Source organism: Raphanus sativus, chromosome 9 (genome assembly GCF_000801105.2).
Source record: "Raphanus sativus cultivar WK10039 chromosome 9, ASM80110v3, whole genome shotgun sequence".
NCBI classification, from domain to species: domain Eukaryota; kingdom Viridiplantae; phylum Streptophyta; class Magnoliopsida; order Brassicales; family Brassicaceae; genus Raphanus; species Raphanus sativus.
In genome coordinates this window covers 21807340-21833661 of record NC_079519.1, presented here as the reverse complement: position 1 = coordinate 21833661, position 26322 = coordinate 21807340, and the positions used below count along the sequence as shown (strand labels likewise).

The 26322-nt window shown below is 29.4% G+C and overlaps 3 protein-coding genes across 4 annotated transcripts; 1 reads left to right on the top strand and 2 right to left on the bottom strand.

Annotated features, from left to right (window-relative positions):
- Positions 1 to 7801: 7801 nt before the first annotated feature.
- On the bottom strand, positions 7802 to 9284 carry LOC108835226 (transcription factor MYB74). The gene is made up of 3 exons (XM_018608509.2): positions 9027 to 9284; positions 8796 to 8925; positions 7802 to 8700 (listed from the first exon to the last, which is right to left on the bottom strand). The coding sequence occupies exons 1-3, from the start codon at positions 9160 to 9162 to the stop codon at positions 7929 to 7931; spliced, it is 1038 nt and encodes a 345-aa protein (XP_018464011.1). The 5' UTR covers positions 9163 to 9284; the 3' UTR covers positions 7802 to 7928.
- A 9507-nt stretch (positions 9285 to 18791) lies between these two features.
- Positions 18792 to 21176, bottom strand: LOC108837936 (putative PAP-specific phosphatase, mitochondrial). 2 transcript variants are annotated; one of them, XM_056993619.1, is made up of 8 exons: positions 21012 to 21174; positions 20699 to 20898; positions 20392 to 20603; positions 20090 to 20149; positions 19555 to 19883; positions 19310 to 19388; positions 19183 to 19233; positions 18792 to 19067 (listed from the first exon to the last, which is right to left on the bottom strand). In XM_056993619.1, the coding sequence occupies exons 1-8, from the start codon at positions 21098 to 21100 to the stop codon at positions 18918 to 18920; spliced, it is 1170 nt and encodes a 389-aa protein (XP_056849599.1). In that variant the 5' UTR covers positions 21101 to 21174; the 3' UTR covers positions 18792 to 18917. The 2 variants fall into 2 exon arrangements, with proteins under 2 accessions (XP_056849599.1, XP_056849600.1); XM_056993620.1 differs by lacking the exon at positions 18792 to 19067 and having other exon boundaries at positions 19184 to 19254; positions 21012 to 21176.
- Positions 21177 to 24057: 2881 nt separating this feature from the next.
- LOC108825719 (uncharacterized) lies at positions 24058 to 24598 on the top strand. Its single transcript, XM_018599066.2, has one exon. The coding sequence runs from the start codon at positions 24158 to 24160 to the stop codon at positions 24401 to 24403; it is 246 nt and encodes an 81-aa protein (XP_018454568.1). The 5' UTR covers positions 24058 to 24157; the 3' UTR covers positions 24404 to 24598.
- Positions 24599 to 26322: the final 1724 nt, after the last annotated feature.

The window sequence follows — 26322 nt, the reverse complement described above, 5'->3', positions numbered from 1 at the left end:
ACATAAATAAATGAAAACATTTATGACAATTATATTTTTTTTCTTAAGTTTTGTGTTATTATAATTGCTAACTAAAATTAAATTTTTTACAAAATATGTAGATTCACTGCTTCTTTTAATTTTAATCTTGTTTCTTTTAATTTTAGTCTTAGGGAGACTAAAAGAATCTGTTGACTAAAAGAGTCTAAATACAAAAAGCTAATCCAAAGATGATCCGGTAATTGTTTACGTAAATACCAATTCATCCAAAAATAATTGAAGCGTGATAGCTTCCTCTGATGATTTAGTGACGTAATGTTCTGCGTTCGGACCACATTAATAGCCCATGTGACTAGAGAAGCTTCTTACCCTTTCGGACATTTAAAGTCCATATCGGTTTGTCGCATTAATGATAACACCCGCGCGACCGCGCGGATTTTACTTTTTTATCTTTAACATATAACATATATTCTATAATAGTTGATACAATTTGGAATTTGTTCTTTTCACATAATGTGGTTTTATATAATTTTGAGTTTGTCTAAAACATACTCCCTCCGTTTCTCAATAAGTGTTGTTGTAGAGAAAATTTTTCGTTGCAAAATAAGTGTCGTTTTAGCATTTCAATGCAGAATTTATTAATTTTATTTTCTATTTTATTTTTCTATTGGTTGAGTTATATGGGTAATGATGATTTTTTATTGAAAATATGTAAAATTAAATGATTTATTAATCTGTGTGCAAAAGTCTAAAGTGACACTTATAATGAAACAGAGGGAGTATTGTTTAAGAACAATGTTAAAACTGTTTTTTCTATTAATAATTTTCATTGGTGTATTAGAGATATACAGTGAAACCTCTACAAATTAATAATGTTGGGACTATACCAAAACTATAATTTTTATTAATTTATAGAGATTATTAATTTATCGAGATACTAATTGAACCAAAAACTCAATTTGAGACTATGAAATTATACTAATTTATAGAGATATTAATTTATAGATTATTAATTTAAAGATGTTATACTGTAACTGTATAGTGAAAACACTAATATAATATCAACCAATACGATTTGGTTTTGACATTGTGCTTTTTGGAATTTTTTTCTAAAATTTTTGTGAATGTCCAATGATGAATACGAAGACAAGTACTTGTACACACATTTTAGTGGGAGTAAATGAATATTTTCTAACCTATTAAGTCAGATATAATAAATACAAAATCTCTTGACATCGAGATTTTATGTATAGTAGAATAAACTTGGAGAAGAGGGTTTTCCATATTCATGATTTTTCAAGTCAGACAATTTGATTGTGAATATTTGATTGTAACCAAGATTTTAGGCATAGTAGACTCAAGTTGGTGAAGAGGTTTTCCAATAATCGTTTTTTTTTAAGTATAAATTGATGTTTCTGTTATTTAAGTAAGAATATACGTTAGTATATTCTATTTAGTGTATATTCAAAGCAGACCTCGATTGTTTGAACATCTAAGAAAATGTATTCTGATATCTTTATTATTGAGTTTCAAAAGTTATGTATCAAGCTATTTAAATTTTTAAGATTCATCAGTATTTGATTCCAAATAATTGTTTTTTTAATTAAAAGGGGTTTTGTGTTTAAGATAATTATAGTTTAATGATGGGAGGAAACGTGTTCTTAAGTTATTTGGTTAATTGAATCAATTGTTTAGGAAATAACCAGACCAAAATAGTCAAAATTGTATAATGACTGGCTAAGGATTCGTGTAAAAAAGGATTCATGTAATATTTGTCTTTTTGTCAACCTACTCAGTTTAAGTTTGTATAAGTTGATGACAAAAAAAGGATTAGGGTAAAATTTGTATTTTTTGTCAACCTACTCGTGTAATATTTATATTTTAATAACATGTGTAATATTTATTTTTGTTTCTATCTATTTATAGTTTTATTTTTAAGAATTTAGACTCGTGTTATATTTATATTGGAGACATTTATTGTATTCATTTGACTATAATAAAGGAGAGGGATTATTATATTTTTACTATGATATAATATAAATATGATAATGTGAGTATACTCTAACGAAAAGAACAGATATTTTGTTTAATAGATGCATAGAATAAATCTTATAGTGGAGTTAATTGATAGATAGTTGATATTAAACTCTTTAAGGAAATATTTAAATGAAAGGTTAGACTAAGAATAATAATGTGATGTCCAATTTAAAAATCCACCTAGAAGAAGTTATAATGTTTCTATTTTAATAAGATAGATTCCTGGAATTTATGTGTACTAGTGTATTTGCGAATAAGTTAGAACATATCCAACCCAACTCCATTTTTACTCTAAAATAGAGTAAAATTAAATATATAGTAAAATGCTTTAATCTAACTCAATATCTCACTCTATTTTAAATTTTACTCCAAAAATGGAGTAATCTATTTTTTTGTTCATGATTCTATTATGAAAAGAATAATAGAATAGGGCTGAAATATTTTTTCATATTCATTTTTACTCAATTTTGGAGGAAAAAAATGGAATTTTACACTGGAAATGTTCTAAACATGCTTAACATTTCTTCAAGCTACAAAATTTAGTAGATCAATGATTCTCTACATAATTACATTACTCATTTGGTAAGCATTCACACATACATAGTGAGATTAACCACCTAGATAAAGAGCAAACCTATAGAAGTTAAAACTTCTGTACCAATTCAGTGCACTTTGTTTAATATTAAATTTAGTATATAGCTTATCAATTAAAATGTTAATGTGTCAATCTCTTGGGGTTTGGTGTGTACTCACATCAGTTTTGGATTCAAGTCTCTCATGAAACTAAATTATCACTCTTTGACCTGTGAGTTTGGATTTTGATCTAAATGGTTTACATAATAGGTCGTAAACTAATGATCGATCCACCCCCTCTAGTATTAGTCGGAAGATATTACAAACTCAAGTTAGATAGTTTGATACGCTTTCGAGTTACTCCACTATGTAACACTAATTGTATTTCTCTAAGTGTCGATTTCGATAGGATTTATAAAAAAATGGTAATGTGTAAACTTTGTATTTTTTTTTCTTCAAACTTTTACTATTATTAGCATATAAGATAGAATATAATTGGGGCTTTCGTGTTTTTGTGAATGGTTGCTAGTGAATCAAAAATATTGTTTGTTGCCTTTACGGGTTAGTTCATTATAGTTAGTTAAATCAAACTAAGTTGTATATTTTTTTTTTGAATTATACAGATGTATTCTAGTTTCACAGAAATAGTCCAGACTAATTATGTGTTGCCACATGTCGGTTCTCTATCCCTGCCAATACCAAAATATTAATTCTCCAGTGGCCGGAACTTGAAAGCTGTCTATTATAGACTATAAGTCGGTTTTTGTGACAAGTTTATACTACAATATAAAGAAAATGAAATGAATGGCAAAATGTAGCTGTATACAATCAACGACTATTGGTGTGCTTGGCAAAGCATATATAAAACTCCAAGATTGAAAAACTTTTCAAAAGAAAATTGGTCACACAAAAACACAAGTGTATATAAGGATAAAACGTGTTCCTTGTAAGGGACATGAAAAAACGAAAACAACTTTTGAATCATGCAAAACAAGATTCGCCTTTTAAGCCCAAATGAATTCATATGCCACCGCCCAAATTCTACATGTCTCAACTTTTTATGTTTGACTACTACACATATATTCCATCTATCTTATTAAAACAGAAACATTATGTTGGACCTAACATTTATTTTGTAAGTTTTTAAATTAAATACACCTTTATACTTTATAGTTAAACATACATTAAATCACTAATGTTCACAGAAACATTATGTTGGACCTAACATTTATTTTGTAAGTTTTTAAATTAAATACACCTTTATACTTTATAGTTAAACATACATTAAATCACTAATGTTCCTTTCTTTATACTACTATCCATGTTTCCAAACATTATAGTTATTTCTTTATAATACTATCAATGTTTCCAAACAATATACTTATTTCTTTATAATACTATCAATGTTTCCAAACAATATATTTTTTATACTACTATCAATGTTTCCAAATAATACAATAATTAATCTTAATTATTTTATATCTATCATTTTCTCTTTAAAATTTTGTAGAAACGTCATAATTTCATAAATTGAAAAATAGTGAACTTTAAAATTTCGATTATAAGATTACAAATTATGAAACTTTTACAATTTAAATCCAATTAGATTACATATCGGTCATACATCAGTTCAATCGGTTAGTCTCAGGTTTTAGTGATTTTTAATATGAATATTTTAAAAACATAAATTGAATTGTCAGATCTCTGGATTAACCGGTATAATCACAATCGGGTCTATCTTATTAAAACAGAAACATTCTGTTGGACCTAACATTTATTTTGTAAGTTTTTAAATTAAATACACCTTTATACTTTATAGTTAAACATACATTAAATCACTAATGTTTCTTTCTTTATACTACTATTCATGTTTCCAAACAATATAGTTATTTCTTTATAATACTATCAATATTTCCAAACAATATACTTATTTCTTTATACTACTATCAATGTTTCCAAACAATATATTTTTTATACTACTATCAATGTTTCCAAATAATACAATAATTAATCTTAATTATTTTATATCTATCATTTTCTCTTTAAAATTTTGTAGAAACGTCATAATTTCATAAATTGCAAAATAGTGAACTTTAAAATTTCGATTATAAGATTACAAATTATGAAACTTTTAAAATTTAAATCCAATTAGATCACATATCGGTCATCCATCAGTTCAATCGGTTAGTCTCGGGTTTTAGTGATTTTTTAATATGAATATTTTAAAAACATAAATTGAATTGTAAGATCTCCGGATTAACCGGTATAATCACAATCGGGTTGAATTTAAAAATATTGATTTAAATACAAAAATATTTTAAATACACACTCTTTAAAATTACCAAAATATTTGTTAAATTATTAGTAAAATTTTTCATCGTAAAATATCCCGCGCTTCAAAAGCGCGGGTCAAAATCTAGTATACAGTTAATATGGCAACTACATGAACATTTAAATGTTTTTTTTTAGTTTTAAGTTTGTTATTTGACAAAAAAAGGTATCGTAAATATTGATATAGTTATGGATAATGCGTTTGCAATCCATCTCTCCTTTTTTAATTAACTTTTTATTAATTTTTGAACTAAAATCAGTGCCAGTCAGGCAAATCATACAGAGTCTGAAGTCAGAGCAAATCGCTCCTCAAAAGTGCCTACCGTCGACGTTCAAACTTAAGTGGGCCCCACTGGTTCGTGTTTACACGGTCTTTGGCCCGCGAGTCCCTACTTTCAGATGGTCGCCGTACAACACGTGTAAAATGGCAACAATATAATACACCGTGATTTCAATTAAAACGAGCTTTTTCTTCTTCCTTTTTTTTCTATTTACATTTTCAAAATAAAAGTTCCAAATGACAACCCCTTTTAATTAATTTTCACAAATAATCCACCAGAAAAACTAACCATTATATGTTTTATCGAAGAATAAATACGAGAGAAATACCTTAAGATAGCCCTAAAAATGTTTTTATCACAAATATAGCATTTAAAGATCAAAATGATCAAATATATCATTAAAGAAGTAAATATACACTTATATTTATAGGGTTAACTAATCTAAAGTTTAAAGTTAAAGAGTGGAGTTTCGTAATTGAGATTTAAAATTTTATAAAATAAAATAAGTATTAAAAATTAAAAATAAAAGTTTTAAAAATAGTTTCAAAAAGCATTTTCAATTTTTTCAAAAAAATAATTGAAAATCATTTTTCGGAAAAACAATAATTAAATTATTAAAAATTTTGAATTTGAAAACATGTAATTAGAAAATATAAAATTTGCTATTATTATTTTTATTTATTTTCATTTATATATCTAGGGTATAAGTGTCTTTTAACTATTAAATAAAACATGGTTATTTTTCTTTTTAAGAAATTTTTATGACAAAAGCTTAAAAGGAATCTATTTAAAACTAACTTTATATTGTTAGTTTTAACTAACCCTATATTTTGGGTTTAGAATTAAGGAGTAGAGTTTGGGATAGAGTTTAAAATAAATAAAAAATATATTAAAATTTTTAAAATATTTTAAAATTATTTACAAATTCCAAAAAGATATAAAATTATAAAAAGTTATTTTGAAAATATATTATTTGAAATTATATAAAATATTTAGTTTTTAATTCAAAATTATCTAAAAATTATTGTTTATAGCTAGAGGACTCTTTATACAACAAAAATTTAAAACTGGTGATTGGGAGCATTATTATTGGGGATTTCTCCCTCTTAGTTTCTCCAAATACATATATATATATATATATATATATATATATAAATTTTTGGTTGAGTTTCTCTTAAATCAAAGAACTCCACAATTACATACACATATATGTATTTGGAGAAACTAAGAGGGAGAAACCCCCGATAATAATGCTCTTAGAAAATTGCCCTTACAGAAATCAATCAAATCCATTTTAACTTACTTGATACGTGGCGTCTGAACTTTCATGCGTCGGCCAGTCTTACCGGTTCCCGGACACGAATCTTCATAGTTCTTAATAAATTTTTATTGGATTTTTTTCTTAAATAGCATATATTAAATTATTGTCACAAAAATAACATTTAAAATCAAAAAGAAAAAAATTAAACTAGCATTTAGAGCATGATTATTGCAAGGTCTTGTGGTTAGTCCCTTAATATACATATATGTATATGTATATACTATATATGCGTATATAATTATTTGTTAAGGACTTTACGGATACCAAACCGAAAGTTCTTTAATTAAGAGTTTTTCAGTTTTGGTTTCCGTAAAGTTCTTAGCAAACAATTATATATGCATATATAGTATATACATATACATATATGTATATTAAAGACTAACCACAAGGACCTTACAATAATCATGCTCTTATTAATCCACACAAACCCCTCTAAACCTAAATATAAAAATAGATTTATTTTTTACCTATTAATGAATATTATTTAAAAAAATTCTCATGTATGTTAGTTTCCGAACAAAAACTTAATTTGAAGTTATTTAAGGGTATTTCTCATTTTTATTATCTTTTTTATTTGGTTACTATGTTTTTTCATTTACTGATCTATTTTTTCTTTTTGGTAAAAATTTGATGATCTATTCTTGGTAATGTTTTTTAGATTATAGTAGAAGAAAAAAAAACTTTCTGGATCGATTTGCCAAAAAGATATCTTAGATTGACTTAGGGTACCCGCAGCGGTTCATCTCGAGTCAAGTCTCTCATGGTAAAATAATTGCTAAAAATAGGAAACAGTAAAAATCAGAGGGCAAAAGTGAAGGATCGATTGTTCCCAGAGAAATATACGTTTCTCATATAAAAACGCTGAAACACAGCTGTCAATTTTTGAGTGAATGATGTTTTTAAAAATGTTAAAATATGTTTTAAGAGATTTGGGAGAGTCTCATCATGATGATGGCCTTAAAGCCATAGTATATCTTCCGTTTCAATTTCTTTTGTTTTGGCTCATAAGTTACCAACTTGCCATTTGTTTATTTAGGGAAATTCGACCCCAGGAGGCAATTGTTTTAGTTAAAAAATTTCTGCTTTACTTTTTAGCAAAAATAAATCACGGAATAAAAGAATTTATATGCTGTAACTAGAGCCATATTTGATAATCTCGCTGGATCGATCTTTATGCACTTGTGGAAGAAGAGCTGACCAATTATATTAAACAAAAGAGTAGATACTAATAATAGAAACTTCATCATTTAAACAAATCTTATGAGATGTATATTTTTTATTGGTGGACGTTCCTTTAGATTTGACAACATATTAAACTAGTACAAAATAATGAGACGTTTAAAACAATAAGAAATAGTATCTTACATATGTAATAAAATCTATTATATTGAATACAATGGTATTATTTAAATAACTATATCCCAATGGTCTTTTGTTTCTTGGAATTGCAGAAAACCATTAACATCAAACGAATATTCAGGACACCTTTCAGAAGCACTAATGAAATTATTGCAATGACTCTCTTTTTCATCCTCAGTGCTGCAAGTGCTACTATTGATGTAAGTTGTAGAACTTGAGTCTAGTGAAGTCGGGCTCGAAGAGGGTGTGGTCAACACCGAAGCAAAGTCCGAGTAAAAAGGTTCCAGAGAAAAGTTAGATGTCGAATAAACATCTTCCTGGTTCAATGGGAACAAAGGCATTAAATCTTGGACTGTAGTCACTGGCATGAGGTCTTGGAACTCTGTGAATTGATCCATGCTAGGGAAACAAGATTGTAATACTTGATTACCAATCATATTGTAACCGGTTTGGTCTTGGTTTACTTCGGTTTTGTTAACCGTGTTAAACTCGTATGTGGTGGAGTTGTTCTGGTTTTGGTGGCGATGTTGAGAATTTGAAAACAGAGACGTTGCGAGTTTGAGTATCTCGGGGTTAATTAATGGCTGATGATGATTCCCATCACCCATCATGAGCCTCAACATGTTTTCTTGATGATGATGAGAAGAGCTGTAGACAGATGAGTTGAGAATGGAGGTGATATCAAGAAGATCAAGACGTGGACTATGTGTTACCGGATCGATTCCCAGCTTTAGAAGTCTTTTTCTGATGTGAGTGTTCCAATAGTTTTTGATTTCGTTGTCTGTTCTTCCTGGCAATCTAGCCGCAATTGCAGACCACCTTATAGTTTATCAAGAAAGCAAGAAGTCAGAAAACATAGAAAATTAATGTATCCACTTGAAAATATGTCAAGAGAAGGGAAACATTAAACTCACTTGTTTCCCATGATGCTGTGAAGTTGAATAATGGTTTCTTCTTCTTCAAAGGAGAACCTTCCTCGTTTTATATCTGGTCGGAGATAATTAGTCCACCGGAGCCGACAACTTTTACCACATCTCTCTAACCCTATAGTTAACAAGATTCAAGAGAAAAAGGTTAAAAAAATTATCAAACAAAAAATGAATAGAAGTATTAAGTAAAATGCAACAACGAAGATATATACGAACCAGCATTCTTGGGAAGAGTTCTCCAGTTTCCATAACCATGTTTCTTGATATAATCAATGAGCTTTTGATCTTCCTCTGGAGTCCATGGACCTTTCTTGAGCCCGATTTTTTTCTCCAGACATGGTGATCTTCCCATCGTAAGATTAATGATTACTAAATGGAGTCTAATTATTAAAACTAGTGTTGTTGGATTAATCAAGAAATTGTGGATTAATCAAGAAATTGAGACTTTGGAGTATAGAGAAAGAGAGAGAGAGAGACGTAGGGACCTAAAAGAGCAGTACGAAGTATATATAGGAAAAACGATGAGACTCTTAATCATAAGATAAAAGGTGAAGTCAAAATGATTCGGTGCCGTCCTCTGTTCATCGATTGGGCTACGTGTCCTTCGCAATCTCAAACATATTTACTTTGAAAAAGATTATTTGGCTTTATATATTACTATTTTTTTTTGTCAACAGCTTTATATATTAGTATTAATCATTAAAAAGGGAAAGTTTTTTATACATCTTTTACTAATTTCTACAACTTCTACAGTGATTTATAATGTCTAAAAGTATAACAAAGATGACTACTAAATTTCTAATGTAGCAAATTTGGTTTGGTTAATCAACGAAAATTTGTTTAGTACTCTCTGTTTTTTTATTAGATAATGTTTTAGCATTGTTCACATAAATTCATTTTTTTCTATGTTAAAAGCAACATTTCTTTACTTAAACACAATTCAACCAATATTAAAATAGAATATAATACAATGAATCATATACTATAAAAAGCTAATGAATTCTTCATTGAAATTAAAACATTATCTAATTGGGAACAAAAAAATTCTATAGAACGCCGTGTATTAAAAATAGTAAGGAATATATAAATAATATTAGTACATTCTTATTGATTTTAATAAGGAAGATGTCATCTCCATATTATATGAAGAGTTAATCCAACTAATACCCGAGTTTCCAGTGGATATGTTCCAAATTACGCTTTCATAATTTATAAGAGTCTAGGTTATACTTTTTTTTTTTTGAGAAAAGGGCGTCTAGGTTATACTTATATCTGTGCTTTAGTCTTCTTAATAAAGACTAGACAATCGTACGTACGATATGAAACACGTGATTTTTGGGAGATTCGTAGTGAGATGTTGTATAATTTAATGGAATTAAAGTTTTCATACTGTGTGATGATAGTTAACTAATCAATTGATTAGTCTGTGATAAATCAAAATGCAATCACTCACAATCCAAGTGGACAAGGACGTCGTCGAGGAGTATCGCTCTCCATAATTTTTGGGGTGTTTTCACATTAGCTGTCGCAAAAGTTATGATGCCACGTACGCGTTCTCTCCCCCTCACAGTTCCAACCATTTTTTCCCTTTGGGCTTTTTCCCAATGATTCTTTTTTACAGAAACATAACATTTTTTTGTTTGAAAAAATACAAAAACATAAGGGTATAACCGTATAATAGTTTTACACGCCTTTTATCGCCTCTGGCTAAGAGTTATGAGTTTGAGTTATAAGGTATTTATTTTAATTTATATTTTTTTGTTAATCCGGTATTTACTATTCGAACAGTCTTGCTCAACATATTAAGAGAATTGAACCTTGTTGTTAGATTCATTAGACATGCGTATATAATATTTATAGTTACTAATCACTATATATAGAGGAAGAGAATAAGAGAGAAAAATTGAAAGGCAATTAGAGTTTAGTAGTACTATTTTTTATAATACATTCATGATAATATTGCTTACTAAAAAGAGTTAATGCTATATATAGTTAATATATCAACACATGTTCACACACAAAAGTTATCTGAATTGGTTTGAAGTCTAAAGATGAAACATTTATTTTCTAAGATTTAAAATTTTGAAATGGTTTTGCAATGGAATAAGAACCTAAAACAATAAAAAAAGAAACTACAACAAAAAAAAGAAAAGAAATTACAACAATTACTTTTTTTATATAAACTACAACAATTGCAATATTTGTTTGTGTTCTAGAAGAAGAAAAACATTATCTCACTAATATATTCGTGAGTTTGGTATATTCGAGGTAATAAATATAAATACACAGTCATACAAAAAAATAAAGATAAATACACACTATATTTAGCTGTTTATTTTTGTCTCTCTATCCATCAAAATCTCTCCATACAAAATGAAGACCAATCTTTTGGACCTATTAGCTTTTTCTACGTGATTTTTTTTTTCTTTTGAGATAGGATCTACGTGGATTTTGAATACATTAGTGTTAATTGTGATGCTTTTCACAACCCAATCAAAAAAAAAATAGCTATCTTCTTCTTTATTGGATGGATAATTAGTTGCATAAATTTCAAATTATATTTCTTTTTTTTATTTTGAAAACTGCCAATTATAACATTGCAGTGATTGAGCACATCTTATGAATATTGAAGAACAAATGGATTTGTTACGAAAAAAGAAAAGAAAAAAAGGAAGAATAAATCTTTAGATCATCATTAACCCAAAATGTTTAGAGGATGTTTAGCCATTTTAATTTATAAAAAAGACGAAAAAAAGAGGAAGTAGACGCATAAATGCTTAATTAAGCACTAAAACTGATGTTGCTTTTACTGTAGAAGAGAAAGATGAGCATTACTTTGGTTTTTTTTTAAGTATCCCAACTTAAATAATTTAGGGTTAATGATGCTTTTAGCCGGGACGGAAGCTGTTCGCCTTTGGTTTCAAAAGCACACGTGCTCGGTCAAAGGTTAGTGTAGTCATCTTATATAGTAATTAGTAAATATGGACCGAAAAAAATGGCTAGCACATTTTGCATTAGGTGCCGTGACTTCAGATGATTATTATTTTGTACGATACCAAGTTACCAACCACTTTTTTTTTTGTTGCAAATGTTAAAACAAACCGCTCATTTTGTGATTCGTTTTATCTACCGACTAGGGCCGGAAAAAATTTAAATCCAAAAAACCAAATTGTATCTCATTCAAAAAAGTACATTGAAACTTTTATAAATTAATAATGTTGGGATTATACCAAAACTATAATATTTATTAATTTATAGAGATTATTAATTTATCGAAATACTAATTGAACCAAAAATCAGTTTGGGACTATGAAATTATATTAATTTATAGAGATATTAATTTATAGATCATTAATTTATAGAGGTTATACTGTAGTACCAAATCCAAATCTGAAATTAATTAAATAGATTCAAAATTTTGTTATTCACAGAACCGAAATCGAACCCGACTTGAACCAAAGTATTTCGGATACCTGAATGTATCTGAAATAGATTTATATATCAAAATATATTAATATTTTCAAATATAATATATATCAAAAACATCCAAAATATGTAAGATATTTTAAGTTGTTCAAAATACTTGAAAATATATATACAAATAGTCAAAAATAAATATCTAAAATAGTTAAAATATACTCAAAACACCAAAAATACTTAAAATATTTATTGAATCTCTATCTAAATATTCAAAGCTAACCAATTTATATGTTTAGATTAGGTACTTTGACATAGGTTATTCATATTTATATGTAATATATATTATTTTATCTATAGATTCTGCAAAATTTAAAGTATATAGTGAATTTTTTTTTTAAATAATTTAAGTGAGTTATCCAAACCGGAACCAAAATTTAGAAATATCCGAATGAGGCTGAAATCATTGACTTCGAAAACCCAAAATTAGAATAGATCCAAACCGAATCCGAATGGGTACTAGAACGCCCACCTCTACTTCCGACTCCGAGTTTTACAGTTTCTTTTCCTATGATTTGATATATATTACATAATAAATATGAGAGAAAATATTAATGATAAATTGGAGAGTATGTGTAAACTTTTCTTTTAAAAAAATGTGGAAAATATTTTTGTTAATAAGTTTTTTTTTACCAAAAAAAATCATTAGAGAACACAATATTAATTAAACAAAAAGATTACTCATTTCCATAGGACCACAGCTTAGGGGTGGGCACGGAGCGGATATCCAAAATTTTCAGGATATCCATAATCAGATCCACCCCGTATGAATAATCGATTTTTTGATCCGATCCGATCCATAATTTTCCGGATATTAGGTATTATGAATATCCGGAAAAAATCAATATAATTTACCGATATCCGATTCGATCCGTTGATTCGTCGATCCGTTAAAAATAATAAAAAAAATTCTGAAAAATATTAAAAGAAAAGGAAAACTTTTAATATAACATAATAATATTTCATTGCAAATTATTTAAAAACTATATATATTAAAAAAATATGACCAAATAATTAATTTAATGGATAAAATAACAAAAAATCTATATAGAGATATAAATTATATATATTTTATATATATACGTATATGTATATGTACATTACGGATCGAATCGGATATACGTTTTCTAAAAAATTAGTATTTGTGATTTGCTTTTATTTGATGGATATTAAATTTTAGCATTTGCTTTGATTCATAAAGTTACGGATATTCAGATTTTTCGAATCGAATCGAAACAAATAAAATGTCGAATCAAATTTCACGGATATTTTTCCCACCCCTACTAGTAGGCCCAAATATTAGAGATTTTTTTTTGTGTGAACGTATACAAATTTAATTCTGGACGGTCACACAACGACAATAGTAATACAAGTAACTAGGCTATATATCCTAACTGGATAAGTAATTAAACTACTATGAAGTGTTAATTTAAAATTGATGTACTGGAAGACTGAATCTAGATATGAAGAGGATTATTGACCGATTGGATATCTCTCAGAATTTCTGACTTCGAAAAAGATAGTCTTAATCTATATCTTAGGTTTTTTTTTTTGCTAAATTGTAAATATCATAGAATCAAAAAAAGATTTTACAAAAGTAATATCTTAAGTTTGAGCTATCTAAGCAAAAATAAAATAAAAAACAAGATGGGTCATCACAGATAAGCTAGTCAAATCGCATGACTATCGAAGCACGAAACCATAAGGTTCCTAAAGCTTTTGTTCTCCCTCCTAGAGGAGATTATGTTTTATATCTTAGGGTTTTCCTTTTAGCTTTGCATTATAGGTAAATGTATTTTGGCATTTTAGGTTTTCATGTTCACTTTGTTTTCACAAACAGTTGAATAGTTCATTTGTAACTAAAACAACCCTTATTTGTACATTCAACACACAACTTAATTGGTACAAAAAAACCCACTCATAATTCATATATTCAATTAAATTCTTTAGTAACTAAAGATCCAGACCAATAATGTATACTGAAGGAATGGATCTGGACGATATGATTTTTGTGCCTAATTTCAGGAGAACAATTCTTTCAAATATTTCAAGTTTCCAACAAACAAAAGCATCCAAGCAATAGAACACAAGATAGTTAATTTAACGACAAAATGTTCTAATAATCAGGATTAGTGAAATGTACTGCGATTAATTTATTAGCACTGAGAGGAATAATCATCAAATCACTGTCAAATTTACGTTATTATACTATATAACTATATTTAAGTAATATTATTATGTTAGTATACATATCATTCCTTACCATTCAAGAACCTGTCGGGTCTAACGACAAATGAGAACTTCACAAAAAAGCAAAATTACGTGAATGAACAACGCATATTAATTTATGAAAAAGGAGGATAAAAAATATATTACTTTACAATAATCAAAGGAATACACAAATATAATAGATTAAAAATAGCTAGTGATGCTATATTAGGGTAGTAACCTGTCAAGGAGACTTTGCTTGCGCATGAACTTGCCACAAAGAGCAGCCCACGTGTTACTTCATATAGCTGACTAAATCTGTTGATAATGTTTTAAGCCTTAGAAAAAAAGAGAATTACAGACATGTGTGCCGTGAATATTTGACCTATAAATCAGTATTGTAATGTTTGATTAGTTATGAAATTAAGATATGTCGATTACAAACTCACTACGGATAAAAACACTGACCTAGACGTCGAGGAAAACCAGATACATAGTAGTAAACATCAATGATGTGATTGTTTTTAATAATCGTATAAATACTCGCTGCCTGTATTTAGGCCACATGGACAAAAAAGTTAGGCAATAATAGAGTATGCAGCCACATAAATGCGATCTTTACCTAATTTATCTTCATATAAAATATGATTGATTTGTGTATATGTTATAAAATAAAATCAAGTCACGTAGAGACTATTTTCCCATTATTCCTTATCTTTGTTACGTCACAAACGAAGCTCTTTGAATGCTAAATAGTTGAAAGGTGAAGGCAAATGCATACCAATAAGCCACACATTCATATTGCCATACACATTACATATTTATATATATGTGCAATAATTATTCGTAAAATTCACTGATATATAGCTATAATATGCGGCATAATATTGGAATGGTTGTAGAGTTGATGTGCCATTTACATGTACGTAAGAATCTATCCACGTTATATTAAGTATTAGTATCGTATTATAATATACACTAGATTATGACCCGCGCTTTGGAAGCGTGGAATATTTTACGATGAAAATTTTCACTAATAACTTAACAAATATTTTGGTAACTTTTAAAAAGTGTATTTAAAATATTTTTGCATTTAAATCAGTGTTTCTAAATTCAACCCGATTGTGATTATACCAGTTAATCCGGAGATCTGACAATTCAATTTAGGTTTTTAAAATATTCATATTAACAAAAATCACTAAAATCCGAGACTAACCGATTGAACTGATGGATGGCCAATATGTAATCTAATTTGATTTAAATTGTAATAGTTTCATAATTTGTAATCTTATAATCCAAATTTTAAAGTTCATTATTTTGCAATTTATGAAATTATGATGTTTCTACAAAATTTTAAAGAGAAAATGATAGATATAAAATATTAAGATTAATTATTGTATTGTTTAGAAACATTGATAGTAGTATAAAAATATATTGTTTGGAAACATTGATAGTAGTATAAAGAAATAAGTATATTGTTTGGAAATATGGATAGTAGTATAAAGAAAGGAACATTAGTGATTTAATGTAGGTTTAATTATAAAGTATAAAGGTGTATTTAATTTAAAAACTTACAAAATAAATGTTAGGTCCAACAGAATGTTTCTGTTTTAATAAGATAGATTTGATTAATATATAACTTAGTGGTTCTAGTAGACATTCGTTCCCTCGAGAAATGACTAGAAAAAAATCTAAGATTTTTAACTGTTTTCGCAATTGTTTGTTTCATCTCGACTTTTCTCTCTTCATATGGCAATTCCTAAATCAAGGATTCAAGATCGACCTAAATTTTTAATGATATAAAAAATAGTAAGAAGGAAAGATATCTAATCTATTAGTTTAAGATTTTATTTCTATCTACCATTAACAAGATATAATATAACCATATAAAGAATTAATTAATATGCCATATTTGATTATTTAAATTAAGAATAAATCAATTATAAATTTGAAATCTTTTAATTATTAGAAAATCTGTTGAGAAATAATTAAACAAAATCTTACTTAAAATTTTAAATATTTTTATAAAATAACATATAAAATCTTATTTATTCTTCATCTTCCTGTGTGCGGGATACTTCTGGAATGAGATTTTGGCTTTGCATCTGCGCCAACATGGTATCCAGCTGCGGGTTTCCAGCTGCTATAACGTCCAGAAAGCCCTCGACTCAACCCATACGATCACTTCTAACTTCTCATCATCTCCCCAGTAGATCATGCAATTATCGATGTAAACGTCTACCATTTCCGAAGGAAACACAAGACTGTAAACCAGTTTCTGAATTTCATAATAAGAATAAGCAGGTACATATTGTCTTCCAGCAAATACTCTTTAAACAAGTGTGCACATGCATCCATGCAACTTTCAGGTAGATTGTGATCAGTTTTAGTATTCACAATTCTAGCTGCGAACGAAAGTTTAGAGAGAGACCTTCTCTACAACCACTGTAAATTGGTTGATTTGCATCATCTAACATTTCATTAAAAAATTCCATCTATGTTAGGTTTTTTAACTTCATCAATGCATCAGCTACCATATCATGAACCCTATCATAATTTACCATCTGCTCCTCCTGATGGTAACTATGTTCATTATGCAAATGATCAACCGGTTCATCCTGAAAATTACTATTACTACTACTAGTTTCATTCTTATAATTATAACCTTCTCTATGTTGAAATCAAATATAGTAAAGTGGCGTGAAACCTCTATTTATCAAATGCTTCCATACATTTTCACGAGTTGCCAATTTTGAATTGTTGCATTTCTGACAATAAGAGAACATCTTACCGCTTTCATGTGCGAACGGTGTAGAATCTGCTTGATGCTTAAAGGTCTCCAGCCTTCGAGATATTCTTTTGTCACTCTCTCGTTTGCATCTCTATGCATATACATCCACCTCCGCAACTCGAAAATATTCCAATCAGCCGACATCTTTTTTCTTTCACGTTATAGGTTTTTTGGTGTTTTTGAAATGAAATACAAAGGATATATTTACAGGAAATTTTTGAAATTGGTAGGTGAAATTTTACTAGGAATTTACGAGGAAATATAGTTAGTTAGCCGAAGAAAAAAAAACCTGTTTACAACTAATATGAAATTCAAAAATCTATATTTAAGACCAATAAATTAATATAAATAAATATACCAACTGATTTATGAAAAATATTATTCTAAATGGGTTTAATTAATTATTATATGTATACTGCGTTTATAAAACAAATTATATACACCAAATCAGAATTATATACTAACTAATTGCACTGTAATATTTTACAAGCACAATATATTATAGCGTTAAAATTTTGATGTTTTAAATAATATCCCAAAAAAATTTAGATATTACCAATTTGATTTAGTTTTTAACAGTAGGTCCAGTTTGATTTTAATTTTATATATATTTCAAATTTAGAAATAAAAAATATGTAAAATAGTATCTGAATTATAGAGTAGCTAATTGCACTGTAATATTTTACAAGAACAATATATTATAGTGTTAAAAATTTGATGTTTTTAACCGTATCCCAAAAAAAATTAGCTATTACCAATTTGATTTAGTTTTTAACAAGAGGTCCAGTTTGATTTAAATTTTATATATATTTCAAATTTAGAAATAAAATATGTAAAATAGTATTGTTACGTAATTATGTTTTCAAAAAAAATTGTTACAAAAATACAAAATTTGATTTTTTACAATAATAATATCATAAATCACATAAACAAGGTATAATAGAGTTAGATAATACATAATACTAAACTATACTAGTTTACTGATAAATTTTGTTTTATAAACTAAAATGATTTAGTATAGAAATAAGATCTGCACGGTTGTGCGGATAGAGATCTAGTTTGGTTTAATTTATTTCACAGTATGAACAAAATATTGTAAATTATATAACCACAACATTATAATAACTTTATTGATTGGGAAGATCGAATAATAAAGAACTATGCTTGCAAATAGAGTTTTTTTTAAACCTTGCAAATATAGTTAAAGAACACTAGAGTTGATGCATTTTAATTTATTATGTTATAGTTGATGAAAATTTAGCTTTTAAGAAAATGATATTTATTCAGTTACAAATATAATTGATGGTGTTGGTTAATAATTAAGCATGAAGATAAAACTAAAATATTTGATTTTGGACATAATAAATTCAATTTTTTTTTGACAACTAATAAATTCAATTTTATGAAGTTATTATTCAATATAAAAATATAAATAAACACACACATATATATAAATATATGCGTTTCCAAAATGTTTCCGCATCCTAAATATTTTTAAAAATCCGTTTTTACGTTTCTAACATAAAGTTATAATCACATTTTTAGTGTGTAAAAATCGACATGAAGTTATAATCACATTTTTAGTGTGTAAAAATCGTATAAACTCTTAAGGAGAGGAGTAGTCAAATAAATCAAAGAGTTGAGGAAGTAGAAGATATCATCTCAAGAAGCTGCGGATGTAAAGTTCCGTTGCTAACCACAACACCACCCGCCGGAAAGATGATCCTCCTTTCCGATTGATCTTCCTCCAGATTGATATCAACTCCTTCCCAGTCTGTTACCTGTGGGATACAAATAGAGCACATTATATCTACAATAACTAACATATAAGACTTTGTTAAGAATCATTCATGTAACAAGAATGATATTTAAAGACCGTTGAATGATTTCACTAACCCTTCCTCCGGCTTCTTGAACGCATATGATCCCAACGGCATGATCCCAAGACTACATGTATTAAGAAATACTCTGATGAAACAAATAAAACAAGAACAAGATTTGTAACAAACAACTGAGTGAGTACCTTTATAGTTCGCTCAGTTCTGGCTCGGAGAAGGAAGACCGATGCTCTACCAGAAGCTACCATCAAGTACTTGCACAAACTGTACAAAGAGACAAAACAAACTGATCTAAGTAGAAATGTTATAACTTGCATACAAAGCTATCTTTAATACTAAAGATGTGTGCTTTATTAATGGGCACACTAACAGTTTTTGAAGAACAATATTGTGATTTAGTAGAGAGATAGTGAGTGGATGGATGGGATACCTTCCACAACATGTGGGCAAAAGACGAATCTCATTACCATGCAAGTCACCTGAATCTGTCTTTACGTCGAACAGACTAGACAAGGGAAGTGATTCCCAGGGTTGGCTCTCTTGAATACAAAACCGAGCCTTGTTCACTAAACCACATGCATCAACAAAACGCCTTGTCCAATCACCTGATACTTGTAAACTCTTGGTCCACGTTCCACAACCAGTATGGGAGAGCATTATGGTCCCGTTGGATTCGTCTGAAAAAGAATCTCCAGGCCAGTTTGGACATCCCATGACCCCTAGCACAATTTCATTATCTACAACAAGGGCCAATCCTACCTGAGATTTGTTGTTATATGAATTTACTTAGAATATCAGAAACATGTAAATATATTCTATGATCCTGTTAGTCGTGTTTTTTTTTTTGGCAAAACAGAGGTTTCTATGGATGAAAATCAGCCTCATTAGCTAGTTTTAATAACTCTCAAAATAACCATTTTGAAACACTGAAAGAAAATGACTACCCCAGGCTTTAAGAGATATACCACATATAAAGCATCATCTCCTTTAAGGAACCCTCTTGTGCCATCTATTGGATCCAAAACCTGCACAACATCAATGGTCAATAGTATTAATTAGCAAGCTGAAAAAGTTATCAGACAACAAAAGATATGTCCGATCATTTTCCATTTTAGTTCGCAATACATAAAATCTAGAAGATCGCCCTTATATTATTTCAAAATTCACAAGCTTTTAAGATGACAATCTATTGGTTAACAAACAATATGTAACATATGAAACTTGGGAATGAAGTCTTTTTGTATGATTATAAAAATGTTAACATTACCCAATACGTAGCTGGTTTGTTGCAAAAAGTATAAGCATCTTTGCCACCTCTATCAATAGCTTCAAGTACATCAACATCAGACAAGCGATCATCTCCGACGCTAGCTTTTGCGGTGACTTCACTCACCACAGAGCTCACGAGATTGTTCTCACGCAAGAAAAGAGAATCTTCTTCAGCGACCAAAGGTATCGAAGGAAAAAATTTCGATAGCTCTGCAAATCATACATTAAAAAGTGTCGGAATCTCAACAACATCCCCCTTTGCTTCTGTAATAAAGAAAAGACTATTCTTTGTTCTTGTAACTTACGTAAGCTGACTAAAGCTTGCACTCCGAAGTCTGCGATGGTGACTGGTGTTTGGTCATTCTTCTGGAGAATCTTGTCTTTAGAAGAGAAAAGCGATCTCTTTACATCGATACAGAGGCGACAAGCTCTGTCAACAGCATCGATGGCAGCTTCGAGCTCTTTATGGTACTTAGCTTGATGCTTCGGAAACGGGAGATTGGCCCTGAGAGAGCGAAAACGATTCTGTTACTTACAGCAAGAGAGAGAGAGAGAGAGAGAGAGAGAGAGAACAAGTAGATGGTGGAATTTTATTTTTGGGATAGAAAAAAGATTAACCTTACGATGAAGTATCGTCTGCGGGGAGGATTGGATACCGGTGGGAATCTAACGGCGGAGACACGGGCTCCGGTGTCGAGAATGTGCATCGCAGCCGGTAGTCCGGTATAACTAAACCGGTTTTAATTTGATAAAATGAGCGGTTCCAGCTATGTTGTTATCAAGCGAGTGGTGATTTGTGGATAAGATAAGTGGACTCTATTTTATTTTTGTTTTGGGTTCAGATTAATCAATAAATAGCCTTCTAATAAAACATCAAACTTGGGCTTAAGTTAACCAAATAAGGCCCATCTTCTGAGTATTTTAATGCATAAATGACAAATCTATCAGAGAACTCAGCCATAAATAGAAAAAAATTGGGTCTACACTTCAGTTATTTTATCAGTTTAGTTTGGGTTCAGTTCGGTTTGGATAATTCGATCTTAGGATTTTCTAACCAAAATAAATTATAATTAATTTGGTTTAGATCAGTTTCGATTTGATTTGTATTCGGTTTGGTTTGTGATTTGGTTCGGTTTAGTCGAGTTTTTTTTCATAAAGATATCATATTTTAAAACATAAACGAATGGTCAGAAAATCATATAACTATGAAAAAATAATTATGTAAACTAGATCTAATATAAAACTGAAACAAAAACCTCTAAAAACACAAAGTTTATAAAAACACAACAAAATCAAAATTAACTAAAGTAAATAAAAAATCAAAAAAAAAATATTACTAATAATGCCTTTTAAAACTGAAACAAAAACCTTAAAACTCACAAAAAATATAAAAACACAATCAAACTAAAGTTTACCAAAGTAAATAGAAATTTAAAAAAAAACAATATCGTTAATAATGCTATTAGAGACTTTAGCCTTAGATTTTAGTATATTTTATATTGCTGGTATGTTTAATTCAAATAATTAATAACAAAAATACATTGGTTTATCGGTTCTATTTAATTCGATTCGATTCGGATCAATTCGATTCGATTTGTTCGGAGTAGAAAAGTTTTAAACTAAACTATTTGATAATAGATTTTAATTTGGTTTGGATATTTTCGGTTCAGTTAAGTTCAGTCTGATTAAGTTAGTCGCTTAGGTTTTATTTTTCCACCCCTAAGATTTAGAGACACTAGAATCGCAGCATTTGCATTACGGTTGCAATTATGGGCCCAATTTCTTTAAATAACGACCGACACATAAAAAAACTAGAGCCCACATATGAGACGCTGAAAAGAACTATAAACAAAACCAAACTAGTTGTGTTACAGAACCAAACCATATGACTGTATTTTTACCATCAAAGAAGCAAAGATGATCTAAAAATCTTTAGATTAAGGTTCCACACAAGAGAGTGATAAAGAAAAGGGTTCCATACAAGAGTATACACATCTTCAAATTCAACTTCATTTTTCATGCTAAATTTGAGGAGTTAAAGCTTTTTCAATTCTATTTTCTTTTTAACTTTAAAATAAAGTAAATGTTAGAATTACTCCAAAATAAGATATAATAGAATTATAATAAAACTCAACTATATTTAAAGTTATCCTATTTAAAAAGGAAAATAAATAATATAATGTAAATGTTTTTAAGGAAGTAACAATGGGTTTAACTATTTAAAACTGTTGAAAAAAAACTGTTTAGTTTTTGACAAAAAAAACTGTTTAAAACTACTAAGTGGCAGACAAGCTTGCAACTTTAGCACACATCCAAAGTTCTTTAACAATTTTAACACAACTATTTTTTCTAATGTAATCCACCACAATTTGCTATTTCAATCATGTACAAACCGTTAATTAAATATGGCGGAAGTCAGATGTTCTTCTAAACAAAAAGAATTAATATCTGTAAAATACGTCAATAGTTTTTTTTTTTAAAACGTCAATAGTTGAGTAGCTAACTGCATAGTAGTATACATTAAAAGAGCACATATGAAAGCATCATAGTTATAACATCGTTTTATTAATTCCGTTTTTAGATGATAATCATTGATATGGAATATAAAATCAGATTTTCAAACTTTTAAGTTATAAACTACTAAAGACAAGCTTGAAATAAAAACTGAAAACCATTATCAAGTCTAATAAGTGAAGTAAAACAAAATACATTATTTCGTATATGCCTGAAAATTTTATCCGGATCCGAGGAACCGATCCGAAACCGACCAAAAAAACCCGGTTCGGATAGGAACCGACCTAATCAAATTATCTTATCAGGTTTTTTTGTAGAGGATTTACGGGTCTTGGATCCGACTCGACCCGAACCTGAAACCCGACAAATATCCGAATTAATAATGTAAATTAAATAAAATGAATCGTGTGGAGTCGAAGATGGATTATTTATCTACAAAGCAAAGAAAACAACCACTAGGAAACAACTAATTATTGATATATCTCGTATAGTTTAGTATATATACACATTTTAATATAACAAAAATACAAATTTGAAATAAAATGTCAAATACTTTCGGATATATTAATATTTTCAGATATTTTTTTGTATTTTAAATATTTTTTAGGTCGAACCCGAATCCGATCCAGAACTGAACCAATAAATTCTAATTATCCGAATGAGTCCGACTATCTAAGATCCAACCCAGTATTACCCGACTATCTAAGATCCGGAACCAAAAATTTGAAATTATTTTATTGGATTTTAACTCCTAAATCCAAAAAATCTGATCCGAACCCGATCCGACGATCCGAATGCCTATGCCTAATCTCGTACATGGCAGCAATTATGTCTAACGACAAACTAAAACATGGTATAATTAATATTCATAGTTATCCAGATGAAAGCGACGCAGATAATAAAATATCTTGTAAAATGAAAGACCATTTTAAAACAAGAGAGAAAGAAATAAAATATCCATTCCTCTCCACGATCATATCCCACACCAACATGTCGCGAACCTTCCTTTACAGGCACGTGGCAGTCACTTATCAAGCAGCAATCCGATGATTCGTCGAGCACCCGGTTTTACCGACTCAGCCGGTTGTTTCTCCCAAATCCTCTAGCTCTCACTCCACTGTACCCTCTCTATATAAAGCAAAGATCTCTCACTCTCCAAAAAGAAGGAAGAAACTCGTCTCTCCAGGATCTGAAAAGCCAGAGAATAACTTGAGGATCAGAGATTTTTAATTACAGTGAAGCTGTGGCAGATGAACAGAGTGATTAGTCAGTTTTCCGGCAAGTTAATGAAGGATAAGTGTGTTACCGGAAGTGGCGGCGGTGCGGTCAAAGAAACGGCGTCGCCGCAGAGTCCAGTCGCGTCATCTTCTTCAGTGAGGAGGCTGAGCGGCGATCTGGAGTCGAGCCGATTTGGCGGGGCGGCTAGCGAGAGACTGAGGCAGGCGGAGGAATCTCTGAGGACGGTTATGTTTCTGAGCTGCTGGGGAGCTTGTTAGATCTGGCGGTGTAAATCAAAACACGTTCCTCTTTTGTGCTTTGATTTTGAGCCTTTTCTTTTCTTTTGTTTATTTTGAAGTTGTTTTAGCTGTCAATATTTTTTTCATCTTTTGTGTAGCTGTTTGAGTTTTCTGTAAATCAATGTACAAAAATGTTAAGTGGTGTTGAAGAAAATGGTTTTTTTTCTCACAAAATCACTTCTCACAAGTTCTCACTAAGTAAGTATGATTGATCTATAGATTATGTTGTGCTTCATTTGAACTATAGATGGTTACTTGTCGACAAAAAAAATGGTCGAAATACAAATACTTATATATATCTTTGCTTTAACGATATTTTATTCTGCATGTTGTAAAACTCCCAATAAGTGGTAACAATTTCCAAAGAGTCAGATTCTCGGATAATATCAACCAAACTCATATTTATCGTAAAACCTAACTTCTAAATCCCCGAAATTATAAAAAACATAAATTCTAAAAGTTAGCAAATTTTTTGGATGATATAGGAAATCTGTTTGGTTGGTAAAGCTGTAACTGTAAAAAGGTAAGTTTTGTTTGTGGATAGGATTCCACCAATTATTTGTTTCCAAATTGTTGTTTAATCTAGGCTTAGATGTTACTTTTTTCCAGTTACACAGAGGTATCCTGGTTTCAAATAAGTGGTCTAAACTAGTCACGTATTACCACGTGTCGATCATCTATTCTTGTCGATGTCGAAAAGTTAATTCACAGGAATCACCACTAGATCACAAGTCCTGATTCATGTTATTACCTCAACCTTAAATATCAATCTAATCTCGAACCGGAAAAACTGAAACCGAATCTAAACTGTTATACAAAAATATCTGAACAGAACTTATGAGTTTAGTATTTTGAAGTTTAGTTATAAACCAAACTGAAATCTGTATTAGGATCCGAAGATATCTAAAATTAGTTAAATATATTAATGTTTTTATATATGTTAAGATGATTTAGATATTTTAGAGTATTCAAAATATTTTTTGTAGTTTATTTTATTTGTTATTTTAACTTCTTTTTAGTTAATTTAGATAGTTTAACTATTTTTTAATTAGATCTGTAAATAATTTAAATGTGTTGAAATTTTTTATTAATTTTTGAGGTTCAAAATATGTTTTTGGAAGATTTCAAACATTGGTTATATTCGAATCAAATTCGAGAAGCCGAACCTAATCCGATGACTAGTAAAAACCAAATGAAATTTTTGAGCATAGTACCAAAAATCTGAATTAACCGAGAATCGCGGGTCACCGAAAGCCCTGCCTAATTTAATCTGATTGTTGTTCAATCCCAAAGATTTTTACTGACTTTTAAAATCTCTACTACGATTCATATCTAACCGCTGCCTTCATAACGCCTTGACAACAACAAATGAAAAAGAAAAGAAAAGAAGCGAATCCAAGACGCGGTCGTTACAAAACGCGATTTCCATCGCGTTTTGAATTTTTCTTTCTCCACTTCCGATACTTTAACTAAAAACAGTAAACAAACCAAATCCTTCTCGCCCTCCGATGGCTTTAACGTCGGAAAAATCCGACCGACGTCGGGGTTTATTAAAACTACCCTTTCCGAACTCCAATGGTCATCAAGCGACCTCCTCTTCTTCTGCATCATCATCATCATCATCATCATCATCATCTTCTCATCTCAATGTCAATTATATCTATTGGTTTATTATCGGTTCATTTATGATCTGATTGTACATTTTAGATTAGATCAATAACCGGTTTGTTCCGGAATTAGCTGTCAAGTGTATATAACGTGTGTAGCTCACACTTTGATAAATAACAGAAAAGTATTCCCTTTATCATCTCTCTCTCTCCTTTGTCTTCTTGTGCTTTATCAAATCGCCATGAACGTCGCAAGGAGATCCTCTTCTGTTCACCTCTAAACACTAATAT

Bases quoted from the DNA above. Each gene is read 5' to 3' on its own strand.
- LOC108835226 (XM_018608509.2), bottom strand. From the start codon at position 9,162: ATGGGAAGATCACCATGTCTGGAGAAAAAAATCGGGCTCAAGAAAGGT. The intron at 8,926-9,026 runs GTTCGTATATAT...TGTTAACTATAG, and splicing joins AACTCTTCCCAAGAATGCTG to GGTTAGAGAGATGTGGTAAA. The intron at 8,701-8,795 runs GTGAGTTTAATG...ATAAACTATAAG, and splicing joins CACAGCATCATGGGAAACAA to GTGGTCTGCAATTGCGGCTA.
- LOC108837936 (XM_056993619.1), bottom strand. From the start codon at position 21,100: ATGCACATTCTCGACACCGGAGCCCGTGTCTCCGCCGTTAGATTCCCA. The intron at 20,150-20,391 runs GTAATGTTAACA...GATGTTGTGCAG, and splicing joins ACAAACCAGCTACGTATTGG to GTTTTGGATCCAATAGATGG. The intron at 19,884-20,089 runs GTATATCTCTTA...AACAAATCTCAG, and splicing joins GAGATGATGCTTTATATGTG to GTAGGATTGGCCCTTGTTGT.
- LOC108825719 (XM_018599066.2), top strand. From the start codon at position 24,158: ATGAACAGAGTGATTAGTCAGTTTTCCGGCAAGTTAATGAAGGATAAG.